Source organism: Chelonia mydas, chromosome 10, assembly GCF_015237465.2.
Source record: "Chelonia mydas isolate rCheMyd1 chromosome 10, rCheMyd1.pri.v2, whole genome shotgun sequence".
Lineage (NCBI taxonomy): Eukaryota > Metazoa > Chordata > Testudines > Cheloniidae > Chelonia > Chelonia mydas.
The window spans coordinates 34,200,716-34,216,890 of NC_051250.2; the positions used below are offsets into that span (position 1 = coordinate 34,200,716).

Below are 16,175 nucleotides of genomic sequence, written 5' to 3' on the forward strand. Positions count from 1 at the left end.
GCTCTGCTCCCTGAGGAACCTGCTCTCCAGCCCTCCACAAAATAATATCTGCTGCTGCAGGGAGGAGGAGAGAATGTTGAGGTTGCAGCCATTGCACCCTTCCTGAGCAGTCTGCAGGCAGTGATCTCTGCAGCTTTGCTCTTGATGAGGATGGATACAGTTTCCCAGCCTGAAATGCCCACTTCCCTCCCTGTCCTGCAGATTCCCTGACAAAGTCTCAGACACAAACAGCCAGAGGTGGGGAAGCAGTTTCAATCCTGTGTGTTTAAACGGCAGGACATGCTAGGTACATCATGACCATGAGTCAGTCCCATAGAAGAGCATCACTAAGAATGGTCCTGGGGTGGGGAGCAGAGCACATCCCCTATCTACGCAATGGTCTCTTGGAGCCACATCCCTCTGATTGTTCCTTGGGGAGTGGGACACAGAGCAGGCAGCCACCAACAGAGCGAGCAGCTAGGATGTGAAACTCACCCATTCTTCAGATGTTTTCCTGGGTTTTTCCATACAAGGGGTGATTTGGCTCCTTTTAATGTTACCCTGCTGAACTACACTGTGCTGAGGTTCACCTGCTTCCAGAAGTCCCATGTAAGCCCTGAAAGATCCCTTCTGAAGCTGTGAAAGTAGAGCTATTGCTGTGGCACCAGGATGGGGATTAGACAGCACATGGGCTAGTGCAGCCTCTCTGCACTGAAGCAAATCGCAGCCACTCAGAGTTAATTCCCTTTCTCATTGCGGGTTGTTTCCTCCCGTAATGTTATTTGGCAGAGTTTATCTCTGCATGATCTTTAACACTGAATTGAATTAATGTTGTTTGGCTTTAAAACTTTAAAAAATTCCCTTTGACAAAGTTCGGTTTTTTTATTAGGGGTCCTTCGCCCCCTTACCAAGAGGAAACCCTGTTACTTTAGTGTAACATAGCGAAACAATGCTAAGAGTTTGGTCCAATAGGAGGGCTTAGCTGGGAAGAATATAAACTCCATCTCCAAGCTCAGTTCCTCAGGAAAACCAACATCTCTTACTGTCATCCTCCTGTGGATTCAAGACATCTCAAGGGAAGGGGGTAAGCAGGCAGGCTTGCATTAGCAGTCTGTGTTTAGCAGGCCTGGCCACGTGATTCCCAGATTACAGATTGCATTTTTGTCAGTCCCTTGGCCTTTGAAACCACAGGTTGGGTTCACCCAGCCATAATTTGTTCCCTTCTGGAATGAAGGAATATTGGATATTTCACTGCCCTTGGGCATCACTGCCAGGCCCAGTTTATAATAGCTTTGAAAGTGCTTCTCCCCAATTACAGTCTGATTAAATATTCACCAGTGAGTAGCAGGTTTAAAATATCACAGGATGGGAAGAACATTTGAGATATGGCCCGACATTTCTCAGTTCCTAAATTTTCTTGCCAAGCTGACCGCATTGCATTAGCCACTTTTAATTGAACAGAGAGAGCTGGAGAGAGAAGCTGCAATGTAGAAAAACATCCAGTCTGTGTACAAACCCAATACGCCTTAAGGTGGCCCATGCTCTGATGTCACAGACAGGGGATTGAAGTGGAACTTCCAGTAAAGCAGTTTTACAAAAGCAGCCTCCATCTCCTTGGGGTTAGTGGGCAAAGCTGATAAGTGCCAACGTCTGGGTCTAATCTTAACAGCTTTCAATATTTCTGTTGTTTTTCCTTAGACCTCAGAGTCCTTCATCTAATAGAGTAAATGCTGACCAAGAGAGAGCTGATCTCCAGGACATGGCACTGTCCAGACCTCCAGCAACATTGGTCTCAACCACCAAAGGTCATTTCTAAGGAGCAAACCTTGATGTTTCACACGTGTTCCAGGCTCCTTCACTATAGCAGAGGGTGTTATTGGTTATCTTACTCCTGCCCCACATGTTCATGTGGTTCTGCTCCCATTGCACTCCTCACTGCTGGGTTCTGGCCAGGGGGACAAGAGTCAGGAATTAGTTTGTGGAACATGTAGTGCTTCTTGCCCAATGTGAAGCAACAGTAGAATGTCATGGCCTTCCCTGTCCGCTTCATGTGAGTAGCTATTAGACGCTGTTGTAGGGATATTGATCTCAAAGCCTAAAGAGTTAAAGTGTTTATAAACTCTTCCACTGTCCAACATTAAACAATGATAGGAAGTTTCAGGTTATTTTAAACAGAGGCCTTGGTTTTACTTGGTTACATGGCAAACACCCAAAAGTGTTCATTCAAATTAAAAATGTATTGATTGATTAGAAAGAACAAGATATTAAAACAGGCATTTAGATTGGAACTGGTTGAATGATTATGCAAAACAAACTTAGTCAAAACCTTTAAATCCTTTCTCCTTTTTAAATCAAAATATCAGAGTCTCTTATTTTCAGAACAGCCTTTCTTTGATGAAAACAAGAGGGTTTTTTTACTCTCAGTCCTGATGTGTCCAGGTCATTTACTTTTCCTGTTCTTAACAAGCAAACAGACCCATGGTGGAGAAGAGACAGAATAGAAAAGATGGGTGAGATATAGCTCCTGTTGCTGTTTTTGGAACACTGGACTGCTGGTTAGTTACAAGTGGATGCTTTTGGCTGGCAAGTCGACCACAACACCTGCTGCTTGCATCCTGGTTTACGATCTGGTCAGTGACGTCATCTAATTGGATCTTTTCTTCTTAGACAAGGCAGGCTTGGATGAATACAGCATGGTTGACTTCAGGATTTGATGAAAAGCCAAGAGAGTGAGAGAAAGGATAGAAGGAAAGAAAGGGGGAGGGGAGCAGAAAATAGCGTAAGGGAATGGAAAACAATGCAGGATCTTACGTGCTTGAAAACCAAGTTCCTTGAACAAGATTACGGCCAGCCGGCCTTCCTCTCAGGAAGAAAATCCTTTAGATGAGCTGAGATGAATTGAAGTACTGGCATTTTTGGGGGTGAGCTGGGATGCAAAGTGGGATGGTATATGTGAGGGAGAGCTGAAATGAACTGATCTGAACATGTCTTCTTTCAAAATCTCTTTTTAAAAAACCCACAAAGGGGGAAAGTAGGCATCATAATTCATTCCCCTAATTATTTTATCCACCAATTACGCCTAATATCCATTACACCAATTTTGGTCTATTAACTTCTGGTTTCATATTTTCTATTTTTACAAAGCATAATTTCAACAGTTCCTTGGATTATATCAACATGGACTTTTTGGTTTAGCCTAATCCAGCTTCTTTGTCTGGTTCTCTTGCACTTGTTACAACATTCAGGGTTGTAAACAACTTGATCTATTTTTCATGGTTAATGTAACATCTTATGAACTTTCACATACTTTTTACGTTTGAGCTCACAGGGATACACTTTGTAAGTCCAAATGTCACAACAGGCCTCCTAAACCATGCTTGAGGAAATCTAAAACAGGAAACCCTTTATTCTTGGGACCTACTTAGTGAAGGAACAGTTCTATGGGAGTTAATAGTGTCCTTGAATTGCATATCTACCTAGTGTGACAGGGCAAGGCCAGATGGCTATAGAAAAGTAGTGGGAGATAGATATATTAGCTCCAGGCTAAACAAATCCCTGGTACCAGGATAAGTGAAATGGTAGCTGCTCCAGGTCAATTAAGACACCTGGGGCCAATTAAGAACTTTCCAGATGGCAGGGAGAAGGCTAGGTTGATTGGGACACCTGAAACCAATCAGGGGCTGGTTGAAACTAGTTAAAAGCCTCCTAGTTAGTCAGGTGGGCGTGTATGTCAGGAGCTGTGGGAGGAAGCTGCGCTGTTGGAGAGACTGAGTAGTACACACTATATCAGGCACAAGGAAGGAGGCCCTGAGGTAAGGGTGAAGTGGAGCTTGAGGAAATGAGGGCTGCTGTGGGGGAAGTAGCCCAGGGAATTGTACATGTTATGTTTCTAAAAGGTCAGCTACCATAGCTGATACTATTAGGGTCCCTGGGCTGGAGCCCGGAGTAGAGGGTGGGCCTGGGCTTCCCCCACCCTTTGCTCCCTGATTAATCACTGAGACTGGGAGACAACAGAGACTGTGCAAGGAAGGATAACTTCTCCTCACCTTGCTGGCTTATGATGAAAATGGCTCAGTAGACTGTGACCCTTGTCTCTAGAGAGAGAAGGGTTACGTGGAGGGTCACAGTGAGCCTCTGAGGCTAGCGAAATCCATCAGGAAACGTGGGACCCACGGAGGCAAGGACAGAGCTTTGTCACACTAGCTACAGACCATCTGCCTGTCCTCTTCACAGCCTGGGATATAATCACATAGGTAGTGCAGTTAAATAGTTCAAACAATCCCACATGCATGTTCCTGGCCTTTCTAGGGCCAGGAACTAGGTGGTCAACCAGTCATCTGGAAAGATGCACAGGGAGCAGCTCCTATTAACTGGCTTTTGCATTGCTCCTCTCCCTTCCCAGGTTCCCCTCTCCTCCTTGCAGGTGTAGGATCCCACTTTCTGTATTCCCCCTAAAGAGCTGGCTGAGAAGTTGCTCCAGTAGCCCTATACAGGAGTGACAGCCAGCTAGGAAGTGGGAACAGAGAGAGCCTGTCTTCCTGGGAAATCTGTGCTCAGGAGGAGAATGTGTGAGGTAGATGAGCCATTGGGCCCTGTGGCCTCCTCTAGTGGGGTCAGGGACAGCAAATCCTTCTGCCCTCTCTAAAGGAGGAAAAAAGAAAAGGAGTACTTGTGGCACTTTAGAGACTAACAAATTTATTTGAGCATAAGCTTTCGTGAAGTGAGCTGTAGTTCATGAAAGCTTATGCTCAAATAAATTTGTTAGTCTCTAAGGTGCTACAAGTACTCCTTTTCTTTAGCGGATACAGACTAACATGGCTGCTACTCTGAAACCTGTCTAAAGGAGGAGTGGTTTTAAGATTTTGCCACCAGAGCACTGCTGACCTACCTCTGCTCCCTGGCACTAAGGGTAGCCCTTCAGGGAGGAACTGAGGAGTATAGGAGCCCTCCAACCAGCAGTGAGAAGACAGTAAGGACAGGAGAGGAAGAGGAAATTAATTTGCCAAAGAAAAGCGGATTGGAGGGGAGAATGGAAACAGGAGCCAGAAAGATGAGAGAGGAAGGGAAAGTGAGGGACAGAATGAGAGGAAGGAAGATAAAAGTCAAGAAAAGATGAGGCCTACCTTTTAAATGCATTCAATGTAAGTATGTATGTTAACACTAGCATCTGAGCAAGTTCCTCTGGCAGACACCCCTCCGCTCTGTACGTTCCAGGGTGGGGATGATGGCAGGTGGTGGTTGTTGCTGATGGACTGAGCCAGATTTCCTGCTTCCCTATCTTTTTATGGCCACTGATGATTCACATGTGATGTGGGCTGCTGAGCTGCCCCCTCATCCCCCCCGCTGTGGTTGTTGGGCTCAGGAAGTTGTACCCAACCTTTGCTCTTCAAACGGATGGGTGGTGCATCATGCCTTTTGGAAGAGATGCTGAAGATCTTCTCTGGGAGGGGACAGCATGCAGGAGTATTGGAGAGAGGAGCCACTGTGCTCCCTCACTGAGCTCTCTTGAAGCCTGCCTTGGAATAAGCTAGTCACACCCTGTCAAGGGGTGATCCTCTCCAGCACATCCCTTGTGGCCCGGCCACTGGATTCCACACCTTCCCTCTGGTTCTTTTAATCCACTACCAGCCTTATGTAAGGGGACTGTGCCCCCTTACTAACATTCAGTGGGGGTGTTTTGGTTGGCTAGCTCCCAGTACTAAAAAGGGCGAAGGGTCGATGGGGAATCAGGACCCTGAGACTGACAGACCCCAGGAACAATGGGGAGAAGCCAATGGTCCAGGTCAGCCTGAATGACAGGGCGGACAGGCTAATCAGGGAGTCAGGAGGCCAGGGAGGTCCCGTCCTCCGTGTGAGCTGGAATTGCCTGGGTCAGACAGAGTGAGGTCGAGCTAGGGAGAAAATAGGGGCCCAAGCTAATCTGGGGAGCAGAGCTGTGCCAGATCCATAGGGACCCGAAAAGCAGTCCAGAGAGAGCAGACTCTGTCCTGGGAGCAGAGCTGCAGCTCCAAAGCCAGAGGCACAGCCCAAAGAGAGCAGACTTGCCCTGGGAGGAGAGCTGCAGCAACCAGAGCCAGAGGGGCCAGAAAAGCAGCCCAGGAAGCAGGTCAGTGCTGGGAGCAGAGTCACAGAAGCAGCCTGCAGAGCAGACCTGTCCTGGGAGCAGAGCTGTAGCAACCAGAGCCAGAGGGACCAAAGAAGCAGCCCAGGGAGCTGGAGGCAGAGCAGCAGCAGCAGTGCAGAGACAGAGTGGTGCAGCTGTGGCTGGAGCAGTCTGGAGCTGGGTGCGGTGAGCAGCTGGGGAGAGCGAGGGGGACCCTGGGCAGCAGGCCCAGCACAGGGAGACACCTCAGCCAAGAGGCTCTGCAGGCCAGGCTTGGATCGTAACCCCGGCAGGGCAGGGGCAACACTGGGAAGAAGGGTCCTACCACTTAGAGCCTGAGAGCGTGTGGCCACCACCAGAGCAAGTGTCCAACCCACAGCGTCGCTGCAGCACAGCCAGGGCCTGAGAGGGAGACCTTGGACTTACAAGGAACAGACTGTGAACTGCCCTGATGTTCCAGAGACACTGTTTGTGATGTTCCCTGGCACAGAGCGGGTTGACATGTTTCCTTTAACCTTTCCATTTTTTCTTATTCTTTTTAAAATTAATTGTTGATTAAATAACTTGCATTTGCTTTAACTTGTATGTAATGGTCGGTGGGTCAGAGAAGTGGCCAGTGCAGAGAGAGTACCCCGGAGTGGGGACACCCTAGCCCCTGTCCTAGGTGACCACAGCAGGGTTGGGGGTCGAGCCCCCAGGAATCCTGGGCCCAGCCTTGTTGGGGTTACGAGGACTCTGCCAGACAGGAGATTGGAAGGAGAGTCCTCCAGGGCAGGGAGGCCACTGGGTAAAGGAAGTGGGAGTGAGGACTCAAATCCTTTCGCTCGCCCACTTCACCAGGGTAGTGCAGAAGCCAGGAAAGTTCCCCACAATAGCGGGACTATTCCCCCGCTTACACTTAGGCTGGCTCAGGAACAGTGCTTTCCCCAGGAGCTGAAATTAGAGGGTGTGTTCAAATTTACAGGGGATTGAGGGCCGAGGGGCGAGACCATGGGGGCAAAGGTGAGTTGTACATTTTAATATGTTTTCATTGGCAAGGTGATTCGGTGCTACCTCTCGGCCCCACATTTTAACATCATAAAACACCAATAAACCACCAGCACTTGAATTTCTGATGATTTATTTTGTTTATAAATCATCATTTGAAACGATTAGGTCGGCTAACGTCGCCGAAAGAAACACGCCGATATTGTCCGAACAAACACAGCCGTGTGAGGAAGCTCGTCTTTGCTCAGACTTTTCAAACCTATTATGTTTTTTCAGGTACAAGTATTTGATCATATATCTGCTTCTAAAGTGTGTAGTAATGTTTCCATTTCAATTCAGATTTCCAACCAACAACTAAATGGAATTGTTTTCCAATTAGAATTTTTTTAAAACATCTAGATCTAGTTGGAACATGACTAAATTGGCAACATTGCGGTAACTAGTTGACCACTCGGGGGAGGAGAGAGTTTGGGGTGGGGGGAAGATAGAAAAATCTCTGCTCAGGAACATGCTCCCCCTTCGTGGGGTCTAATTTATTACAGTTTCTACAGCGGGTGACATACCCTTCTCTGGGGCCTAGCAGAGGCCTGGTCAGTTCTTTGTCCTCATTCAAAAGTCAACCCAGCCCCTTTCCTGGAGCAGGGGTTGTGCTTCAAACAGTCACTCCCCCTCTTCTCATAGCAGAAGCCCCAGCCCTCCTTCTTGGGGCAGGGTTATAATTTAGCCAGCTGTAGGACCTTCACACCATTCATTCTTCTTCTTCTCTCTCCATATCCCCTTTAGATCCTTATATTGGACCTTTCAAACCCTTAAAGGGCCATTCCACGTGGTGGGGTGGGCTGACCACTAGGTGCTACCACCTTTAAGGGGCAGACCACCCCATCACACACCCATACAGAATGGACAGTGCAACTGCATTATAGGACCCATCAGGTGCAGCTGCCAGTCACATTAACTGAGAGAGACGAGGTGGGTGAAGTAATATCTTTTGTTGGTGAGAGAGACAAGCTTTCGAGCTACACAGATTACTTCTTCAGGTCCAACCTATATTGAACCATAGCAGATATGCTTGTTAATTTCAATCCTATATTCATTCCAAAATAGGCGTTATTTATGAAAGAGGGTACTGTTTTAACTAGACGTGGGCCAGAAGCTTATCTGGACTACCCACATCCCTGAAATTTGGCAGTTCAGATACAATAGGCCCAAAAGTAGATCCAAACTGGCTTTGATTCCCACAAACTAATCCTTACTGAGACTTTGGAAAGTGCAAACCACCCCATTTCTTCCAGCTGTCATTTCACGCTTATTGTTTCTTTCTCTCTTGGTGTTGATTTGTTTTCAAACACTTAGATTCACAGTGTTGGTAAGGATATTGGAAAACCAAAGGGACTCGCAATGGGATATAGAGCCTTCTGCTTCCAAGGTACCGGTGCAAATCTGGTGAACTCCAGTGGTGAACAAAAATACCAGCGGATGACTGTTCAAAGGCTAACAAATGCTGAGTCTCAGTCCAGCTCCTGGGGGGAAAATGTCCATGTCACAAAATCTAGAACCACAATTGCCATTTCTTGTTGGCAATCTCAGCAGAGAAGCCAGGCAGTAACTGGGATATGAAGACAAAACTACATTCTCACCCATGATTCCTCAATAGTCAGGCCACATTAGCAGGGTGGTATAGAGAAAACCTGTCTAGAGCTGGCATGTTCTATGGGGCCTCCTCCTGGCCTGTTACAGAGGCCAGGTTGTTTCATGATTACAGCAAACGGCTAGGAAGAAAGAGGTCTGGAATTCTAATCTGAGGTGACCACTGACTCACTCTAACCATACCTCAGTAAACCCAGCTGTACAGCAAATGGAGAAGGAATTCACAGATCACTAGACAGACCTGAGCCAAACTTTCTAGAATAATTGTTTTTTAAAGAAGATCTTTGATGGTGTGAATCCTGCCCTCCTGGCTTGGCCTGTAGTGACAGCTATATGTAGGTGTGACGGGCCAAATAAGGGTTAATGTTGACCACAGAATGTAGTGTCACCATCTGGGTTGGTCTGGAAGTTGGGGTTGGCCACTTTCATCAGGCTTCCTGCAGAGATGGAATAGTTTCCACAAAAATAACTTGATGCCCTTCTCATCTTTACTTTGATCCAGGGGATGTCATTTTGGTTGTGTCACCTGCTGTGCCTCCTCATGCATACGGGGATGTGATTTCAACGTGTACTCAGAGAGGCTTTACTCTGCAGGGAATCAGGCAGCTGCAACTTTCTCCCAAGCGAGCCATCATGCTCAGCATGACAACAAGTCAGGTATGGGACAGAGGGTCACTAGAATAATGCTTTCCCAGATCCTGAATGCCATATCCATTAGTGCTCCTGCTAAAACCTACAATGTAGCTGCAATGGGTTAGTCTGATTCCAACCCCAATGGTTTTGATTTTGACATGACTGTCCAATATCTTCCAGGCCGGGCTCTCAGGATATTGAAAGCACCCCAAAATGTCTGTGTGGCTGGTGCAATAGGATTATATCGTGATGTTTACATGTTGTGTCATGATGCTGCCGCATGGTGAGATAAGGTCAGAATATCATGATGCAAATGTTACAGTCAGCTCATTTTCATCTAGGGTGACCATATGTCCCGATTTTATAGGGAGAGTCCCCATATTAAGGACTGTCTTATATAGGTCCCTATTACCTCCCACCCCCATCTTGATTTTTCACACTTGCTGTCTGGTCACCCTATTTTCATCCCAGATGACAATGTTTTTAAAGTCACACTCCTGCAGGCCTCAGGTTAACAATGCAAGACTCATAATGAAGAAGCAGTGTTACTTTATGTGCCTGTTGCAACAGCTGGTCCGAATGTGAAATGATTGCATTAGTAATCCCAGTTTAGAACAGGGTCTACTTTTACATTAGTACGGTAATAGCATCTCCTCTGAAAAGGGGACAAATATTCTAACACATTGTTCTGATGCTATTTGAATCCTAGAGATGGTCAGCAATGCTGACTTTCTCAGCAGAGTGGTCAAATCAGCCACCAGTGAATCCAGCTCTGTGACGTGGACCAGGCTGGTGGAATAGGTGCTGTGCCATTTTACTAATCCACACAAAGCCAAATGGGCCTCGGATTAGCTTGCACTCACTAAGGGAAATCATGTTTTTTATAGCGACGAGCATGCTTCACCCTTGCTTCATGCTTGGGTGAACTTTGCTTTGTGGTTTTCTCACTCTTGTTACCCTTTTGCCAGCCAGCCTGCACCCAGGATTCCCCATCTTTCTGACATCATCTTCTTTTGCTATGAGTGGCACCTCCAGTTGCTTTCAGAGCTGAGTTTCCTTTGTGCTGGAAAATCCCATTAAAGCCCCATCCTTCCTGGCAGCAGAGAACACTAATGGCCAGATTGTGCCATTGTGAAAGTCAAATATGAATTTTGCCGTTGATTTCAATGGGAGCTGGATTGGGCCCTAACTGTAAAAAATCACTGTAAAATTATTTTTAATCAATGCATGTGTCATCAGGAGATACTCCTCATATGTGACTGCATAACTTCATAGTTCTTCCTCGAGTGCTTGTTCATGACCATTCCAATCATGACCATTCCAATCATGTGTGTGCACGCGTGCGTGCACGGCAGCCAGAAAACTTTTCCCCTAACAGCATTTGTCGGGTCAGTCCAGGCGCCCCCTGGAGTCGCACCTTCATGGCACTCAATACACATCCCTGCCAACCCACCACCCCTTCAGTTTCTTCTTACCACCAGTGACGGCTAGCTGGAACAACATGTTGCTCTTGATTTGCAAGCGTGTTTGGGCAGTGTCCACTCTTAGTGTTTATAGTTAGTTCTCAGTAGTTACTAGTGTTAGTTTAGTATTAGTAGTTAGGTCATAAGTTTCCTTTTGGGGTCCCCCCCACAAACAACACCCCCCCAGCACTGGGGTATGCCCAAGTCCCCAGGGTTCAAACTCTGCGAGGACTGTGGAAAATTTATACCTAAGAGGAACCCGCACTCTTCCTGTCTGTGGTGTCTCGGAGAGAGCCACCAGAAGGAGAGGAGCAGAATTTGCAAAGGGTTTTGCTCTAGGACTTTAAAAGACGGGAGCAAAGACTCAAGATCCTTCTCATGGAGGCAGCAGTCCAGCCACAATCCAACCCAGGCTCAGCAGATCGAACACCCGTCACCTCCTCATCGGTGCCAAGAAAGGACCACAAGGAGTCACGGCACCACCACAGCTCCACCCATAGACAATCTTCTGTGCGGCACCAGTCTCAGTCCCCAGTGCCCCAGAAAAAGAAAAGGCCAGAGGGGGGTCGCTCTCTCCCTTTCAAGCTCAAGAAGCCTGTGGCAGGGAGTCCCGAACCAGGCCACATCACCTCAGCTCCTCTGCCTCCCAGGGTCTCATTGACTCCTGCCCCCCCGGGGTCCAATTGAGTCTGAACCCTCACCACTCTCCGGACCGACATAGCAGAGAGCTCCAGCTCCCCTCTACAGGGACCCCTCTCACAAGCAACTCCTTATACAGGAGGTGCTCTCATTCCTTTCATTAGGGGCAGTGGAAGAGGTTCCTCAGGAGCAAAAGGGCAAGGGTTATTATTCCCTGTATTTCCTAATACTGAAAGCCAAAGGTGGGCTCAGGCCCATCCTAGACCTGCGAGAGCTCAACAAGTCGACTTCATAAGAATGATGTTCAACGAACTGGGCCTTCTTCTGAATGAGGGGAAATCAACACTGTCCCCTGTTCAGAGGATAAAGTTTATAGGGGCTGTACTGGACTCGACACAAGCCAGGGCATACCTGCCGGAAGCAAGGTTTCAGTCCCTCAGTGACATCATATGAAGTCTCAGGCAGTTCCGACCACAGCAAGGAATTGCCTGAAACTACTGGAAAACATGTACCTACATAGTACAGCATGCCAGACTCAGACTTCAGCCTCTTTAGTCGTGGCTAGCATTAGTGTATTGGCCAGTCTGGGACAGCTTGGATAAGATCATAATCCTGCATCGCCCGGTACTCGACTCCTCCCTTGGACTCCCTTTTGTCATGGATCACGTCCTGCATCCATGAGTGCTACAACCTGGCAGGTGTGCCTGCTCCCCCGATCACTGCATACTCCACCAGGACTCAGGCCTCTTCAGTGATGTTCCTGGTGCAGGTTCCCACCCAGGAAATCTGCAGAGCAATGACGTGGTCCTCCATACACACTTTCACCATGCATTATGCAATCACCCAGCAGGCCAGAGACGATCCGGCCTTTGAACAAGCAGTGCTCCAATCAGTGGATGACTCCGACCCCACCTGCTGAACTTGGGCTTGTGAGTCACCTGATTGGAATGGACATGAACAAGCACTCGAAGAAGAAAAAACAGTTACCTTCTCATAACTGTTGTTCTTCGAGATATGTTGTTCATGTCCATTCCAATACCCATCCTTGTACCCCTCTGTCGGAGTAACTGACAAGAAGGAACTGAGGGGATGACGGGTCGGCAGGGCTCTATATTGAGCTCCATGAAGGCGTGACTCCAGGGGGCTCCCAGGCCAACCTGACAGATGCTGCTAGGGGAAAAGTTTTCTGGCTGCCATGCACACATACGCGCGTACACCTGATTGGAATGGACATGAACAACACATCTTGAAGAACACCAGTTACGAGAAGGTGAGTAACCATTTTTTCCTCACATCTCTCTCATAAGTTAATACCCGTCTGAACAAAGAGATCTCCCAATAGCATGTATTAATATAGATTGTCAGGGTTCTCTTATCATGGTGCCAACCATCAAGCTTTTTATCTGATGTTACGTGTAATATTATATCGGATGCAGCTGAATGAGTATGCATCTGGCATTGTCAAATCTCGGTCCAAGGAAACCCAGATAATCATCATTAAAACAGGGCTTCCAATCAAACCGAGAAAGACAAAAATGAGCCCAGGTCTGTACTCCTCACATTAGCAGAACAGCCAGTGAAGTGAGTGAGACTTTTCCTTGCATAGGGAGACAGTCCTTTGTAAGTCATGTGTTGCACAGGGTGAGGGGTCTGAGACTGTAGAGTGGGGCACTTCCTGGTTCACCAAGAAAACTCTGCACAAGGAGCTTGTTTACTACCTGCTTTTCTTCAGATCTGAAGAAGAACCATCTTCCTTCTTCATAACACTTTATCAAATAAAAAAATAACACTATGTCCAAAATGCTTGTGAAGTAAGGCTCCTAAATCCACATGGCGGCACTGAAATACAAATGGCCTGATTTGCAGAGGTGATGAGCACCAGCAGCTCCCCTTGACTTCATGGGATCTGTGGATGCTCAGCTTCCCTGCAAATTAAATCATTTTTAAATAGGTACTGTGACAGGGTCGGGCCAGATGGCTATAGGAGAGTAATAGAAGGCAGATATATTAGCCCCAGGCTCAGTAGGTCCCTTTTCCCAGGGTAAGGTAACAGGGAAGATTCCAGAACAATCAGGAACCTTCTGGAGACAAGACAGGCTGATTAGAACACCTGCAGCCAATCAAGAAGTTGCTAGAATCAATTAAGGCAGGCTAATCAGGGCACCTGGGTTTTAAAAAGGAGCTCACTTCAGTTTGTGGTGCGCGTGTGAGGAGCTGGGAGCAAGAGGCATTAGGAGCTGAGAGTGAGAACGCGGACTGTTAGAGGACTGAGGTGTACAAGCATTATCAGACACCAGGAGGAAGGTTCTATGGTGAGGATAAAGAAGGTGTTGGGAGGAGGCCATGGGGAAGTAGCCCAGGGAGTTGTAGCTGTCGCACAGCTGTTCCAGGAGGCACTCTAGACAGCTGCATTCCACAGGGCCCTGGGCTGGAACCTGGAGTATAGGGCGGGCCCGGGTTCCCCCCAAATCCTCCCAACTCCTGGTCAGACACAGGAGGAGTCGACCTGGACTGTGGGTTCAGAAAAACGGCCAAGCTGAGGGCTGCCGTGAAGCTCCAAGGCGAGCAAATCCACCAATAAGCGCAAGACCCACCAAGGTAGAGCAGGAACTTTGTCACAGTACCTAAACATGGACTTAGGAGTCTAGCTTTAGGTTCCTAGGGTTGAAGTGTTGACCTATGTAATTTCAGATGGCTGTATTTTGCCCTAACAAGACTTCAAGTCCCCCTGATAAGAGATCCTCAAGAGAAGAACCTCCTGCTGAGCCACGCTTGCACTGTCTGATTTTACTGCTGAGAAAGGAGAATGCTGGCCATCATGTTCCTGCATTGGTGAAAGGTAATGCCAGTCTTTCCCAAGTCCCTCAGCGAAGAGCATTGGTATTTGGGCGTGCACCAGACTGAAAAGCTTCATTTAACAGCACCATGTTGCAGTCAAACCCTTTCAAAATATATGGGCCTGACCTTAGCTTTCACTAAGTAGCATGCACCACCAGACTTTTATATGAATCAGCCACCACCATTAGATCCACATTCTGTGTATCAGGTAATCAAGCTATGCAGTAATTTGGTCTTTAGCCTTCAGTCTTTGGACTCCTCATTGCCCAGGTAATCATGGTGGCCAAAAGTATACATCTGCAACTGTGCCAGAAGACAGTCCCTCATCCTATCAGATTCAGACCTTGCCCTTGTGATCCACCTATTTGTGACGCCCAAGCTTGTTTATTTCAACTCATTCTATACCTAGGAATTCATATTTTAAGGACAGGAGAGACTATTAGATCATCTATTCTGTATAACACAGGGCAGAATATTTCACCCAGTTTTTACACCTCATAACTGGTGTTTGATTAAATCAACTCTTCCAGGAAGGTATCCAATCTTTAGCTGAAGACTGCAAGAGTTGGGGAATCCACCACTTCCTTCGGCATTTTGTTCCGATGGTTAATCACCTCACTGTTAAAAATGTGTACCTTGTTTCTAATCTGAATTTGTCTGGCTTTAACTTCCAGCCATTGGCTCTTGTTACGGACTTCTGCACTAAGTTTCAGAGCCCGTTAGTACCTGGTATTTTCTTCCCTTGAAGGTACTGATACAGCATAACCAAGTCACCTCTCAATTTTCTTTTTGATCAGCTAAACAGATTGAGCTTCTTAAGTCTTTCACTGCAAGGCTTCTTTTGCAACCCTTGACTCAGTTCTGTGGCTCTTCTCTGCACCCACTCCAATTTTCTAAAATACTGTATGCAGTAATCTGGTATTGTCCTCACCAATGCCACATACAGAGATAAAATCACTTCCATATTCATACTCAACTGTCTATACGTCCAAGGATGGCATTGGCCATTTTTGCCGCTGTGTCGCACTGCAAGCTCATGTTCAGCTGTTTGTCCACTCTGACCCCTAAATCCATTTGAGTCATTGCTTTTGTGCTCGGTACTCTAGGTTCTCTGTCTTCATATGAAGTAGCTGTGAATTCATGAAGCCAGATGCCCTAAAAAGCTCCAACTGCTGCAAATGCAGCAGCCCTTCTGCTTAGCAACACAGGTTGAGCACAGGTGAGCATACTGCCCTGGCTCTCTGCAGTGGCAAACAGAGTCCAGTTCAGAGTCTCTATCCTGATATTCAAAGGCCTCCAAGGGTTTGGCCTTAGCTCCATGAGAGAGACCCCTCCCCCTGTGACCATGTTGTCCCACATCTATCTAGCTATGGAACAATTAAACTTTTGACAAATTGGGAGACTAGGAGCTAGAACTTGCACTTGATCCAGGCCTGGACAACAGCTCTTGTTCCTGCAAGGGGTGAGGCTGAGGAACCTCAGCATATTCAAAATTTGTCTCTTTGACTTGGCTTTCCCTCAGCAAGGTCTTCACATAGGTGCACGTCTCCACTCGTCACACATATGGCCACCTGCAAAAACCAATGCCCGGTGCTCCTTCTACATTCTGAGAAGAAAGGGGGAGATTGTTATTGTTTTTCTAGTTTTAAATCCTTGGGACGGTATCAGTTACTCTGCTGACAGAGCATTCTCAGGGGCCAGGCCCAGACTGCAGAAGGAACTAAGGACCATCGCAGACCTTCTGCTCCAAGTGCATTTCTTTGACTTTGCCTCCTCCAATATAACCATAGAGCAACATGTATCTGCGTAAAAAAATCCAAACCCAGTTCTCCTGACTCAACACAGGCTTCTCCCCGTAGGGAGAGGATGAGGGAACAGACATGATA

The 16,175-nt window shown here is 47.2% G+C and overlaps 1 protein-coding gene across 2 annotated transcripts in view; it reads left to right on the forward strand.

Annotated features, from left to right (window-relative positions):
* The window catches only part of DNAAF8 (dynein axonemal assembly factor 8), a 151,575-nt gene that overhangs the window by 95,524 nt on the left and 39,876 nt on the right, over window positions 1-16,175 (forward strand). For both annotated transcript variants that reach the window (XM_043524105.1, XM_037911638.2), the window contains 3 exons: window positions 1,678-1,784; window positions 9,219-9,373; window positions 14,143-14,290. In XM_043524105.1, coding sequence (XP_043380040.1) covers window positions 1,678-1,784; window positions 9,219-9,373; window positions 14,143-14,290 — 410 coding nt within the window. The remainder of the gene's footprint in view (window positions 1-1,677; window positions 1,785-9,218; window positions 9,374-14,142; window positions 14,291-16,175) is intronic.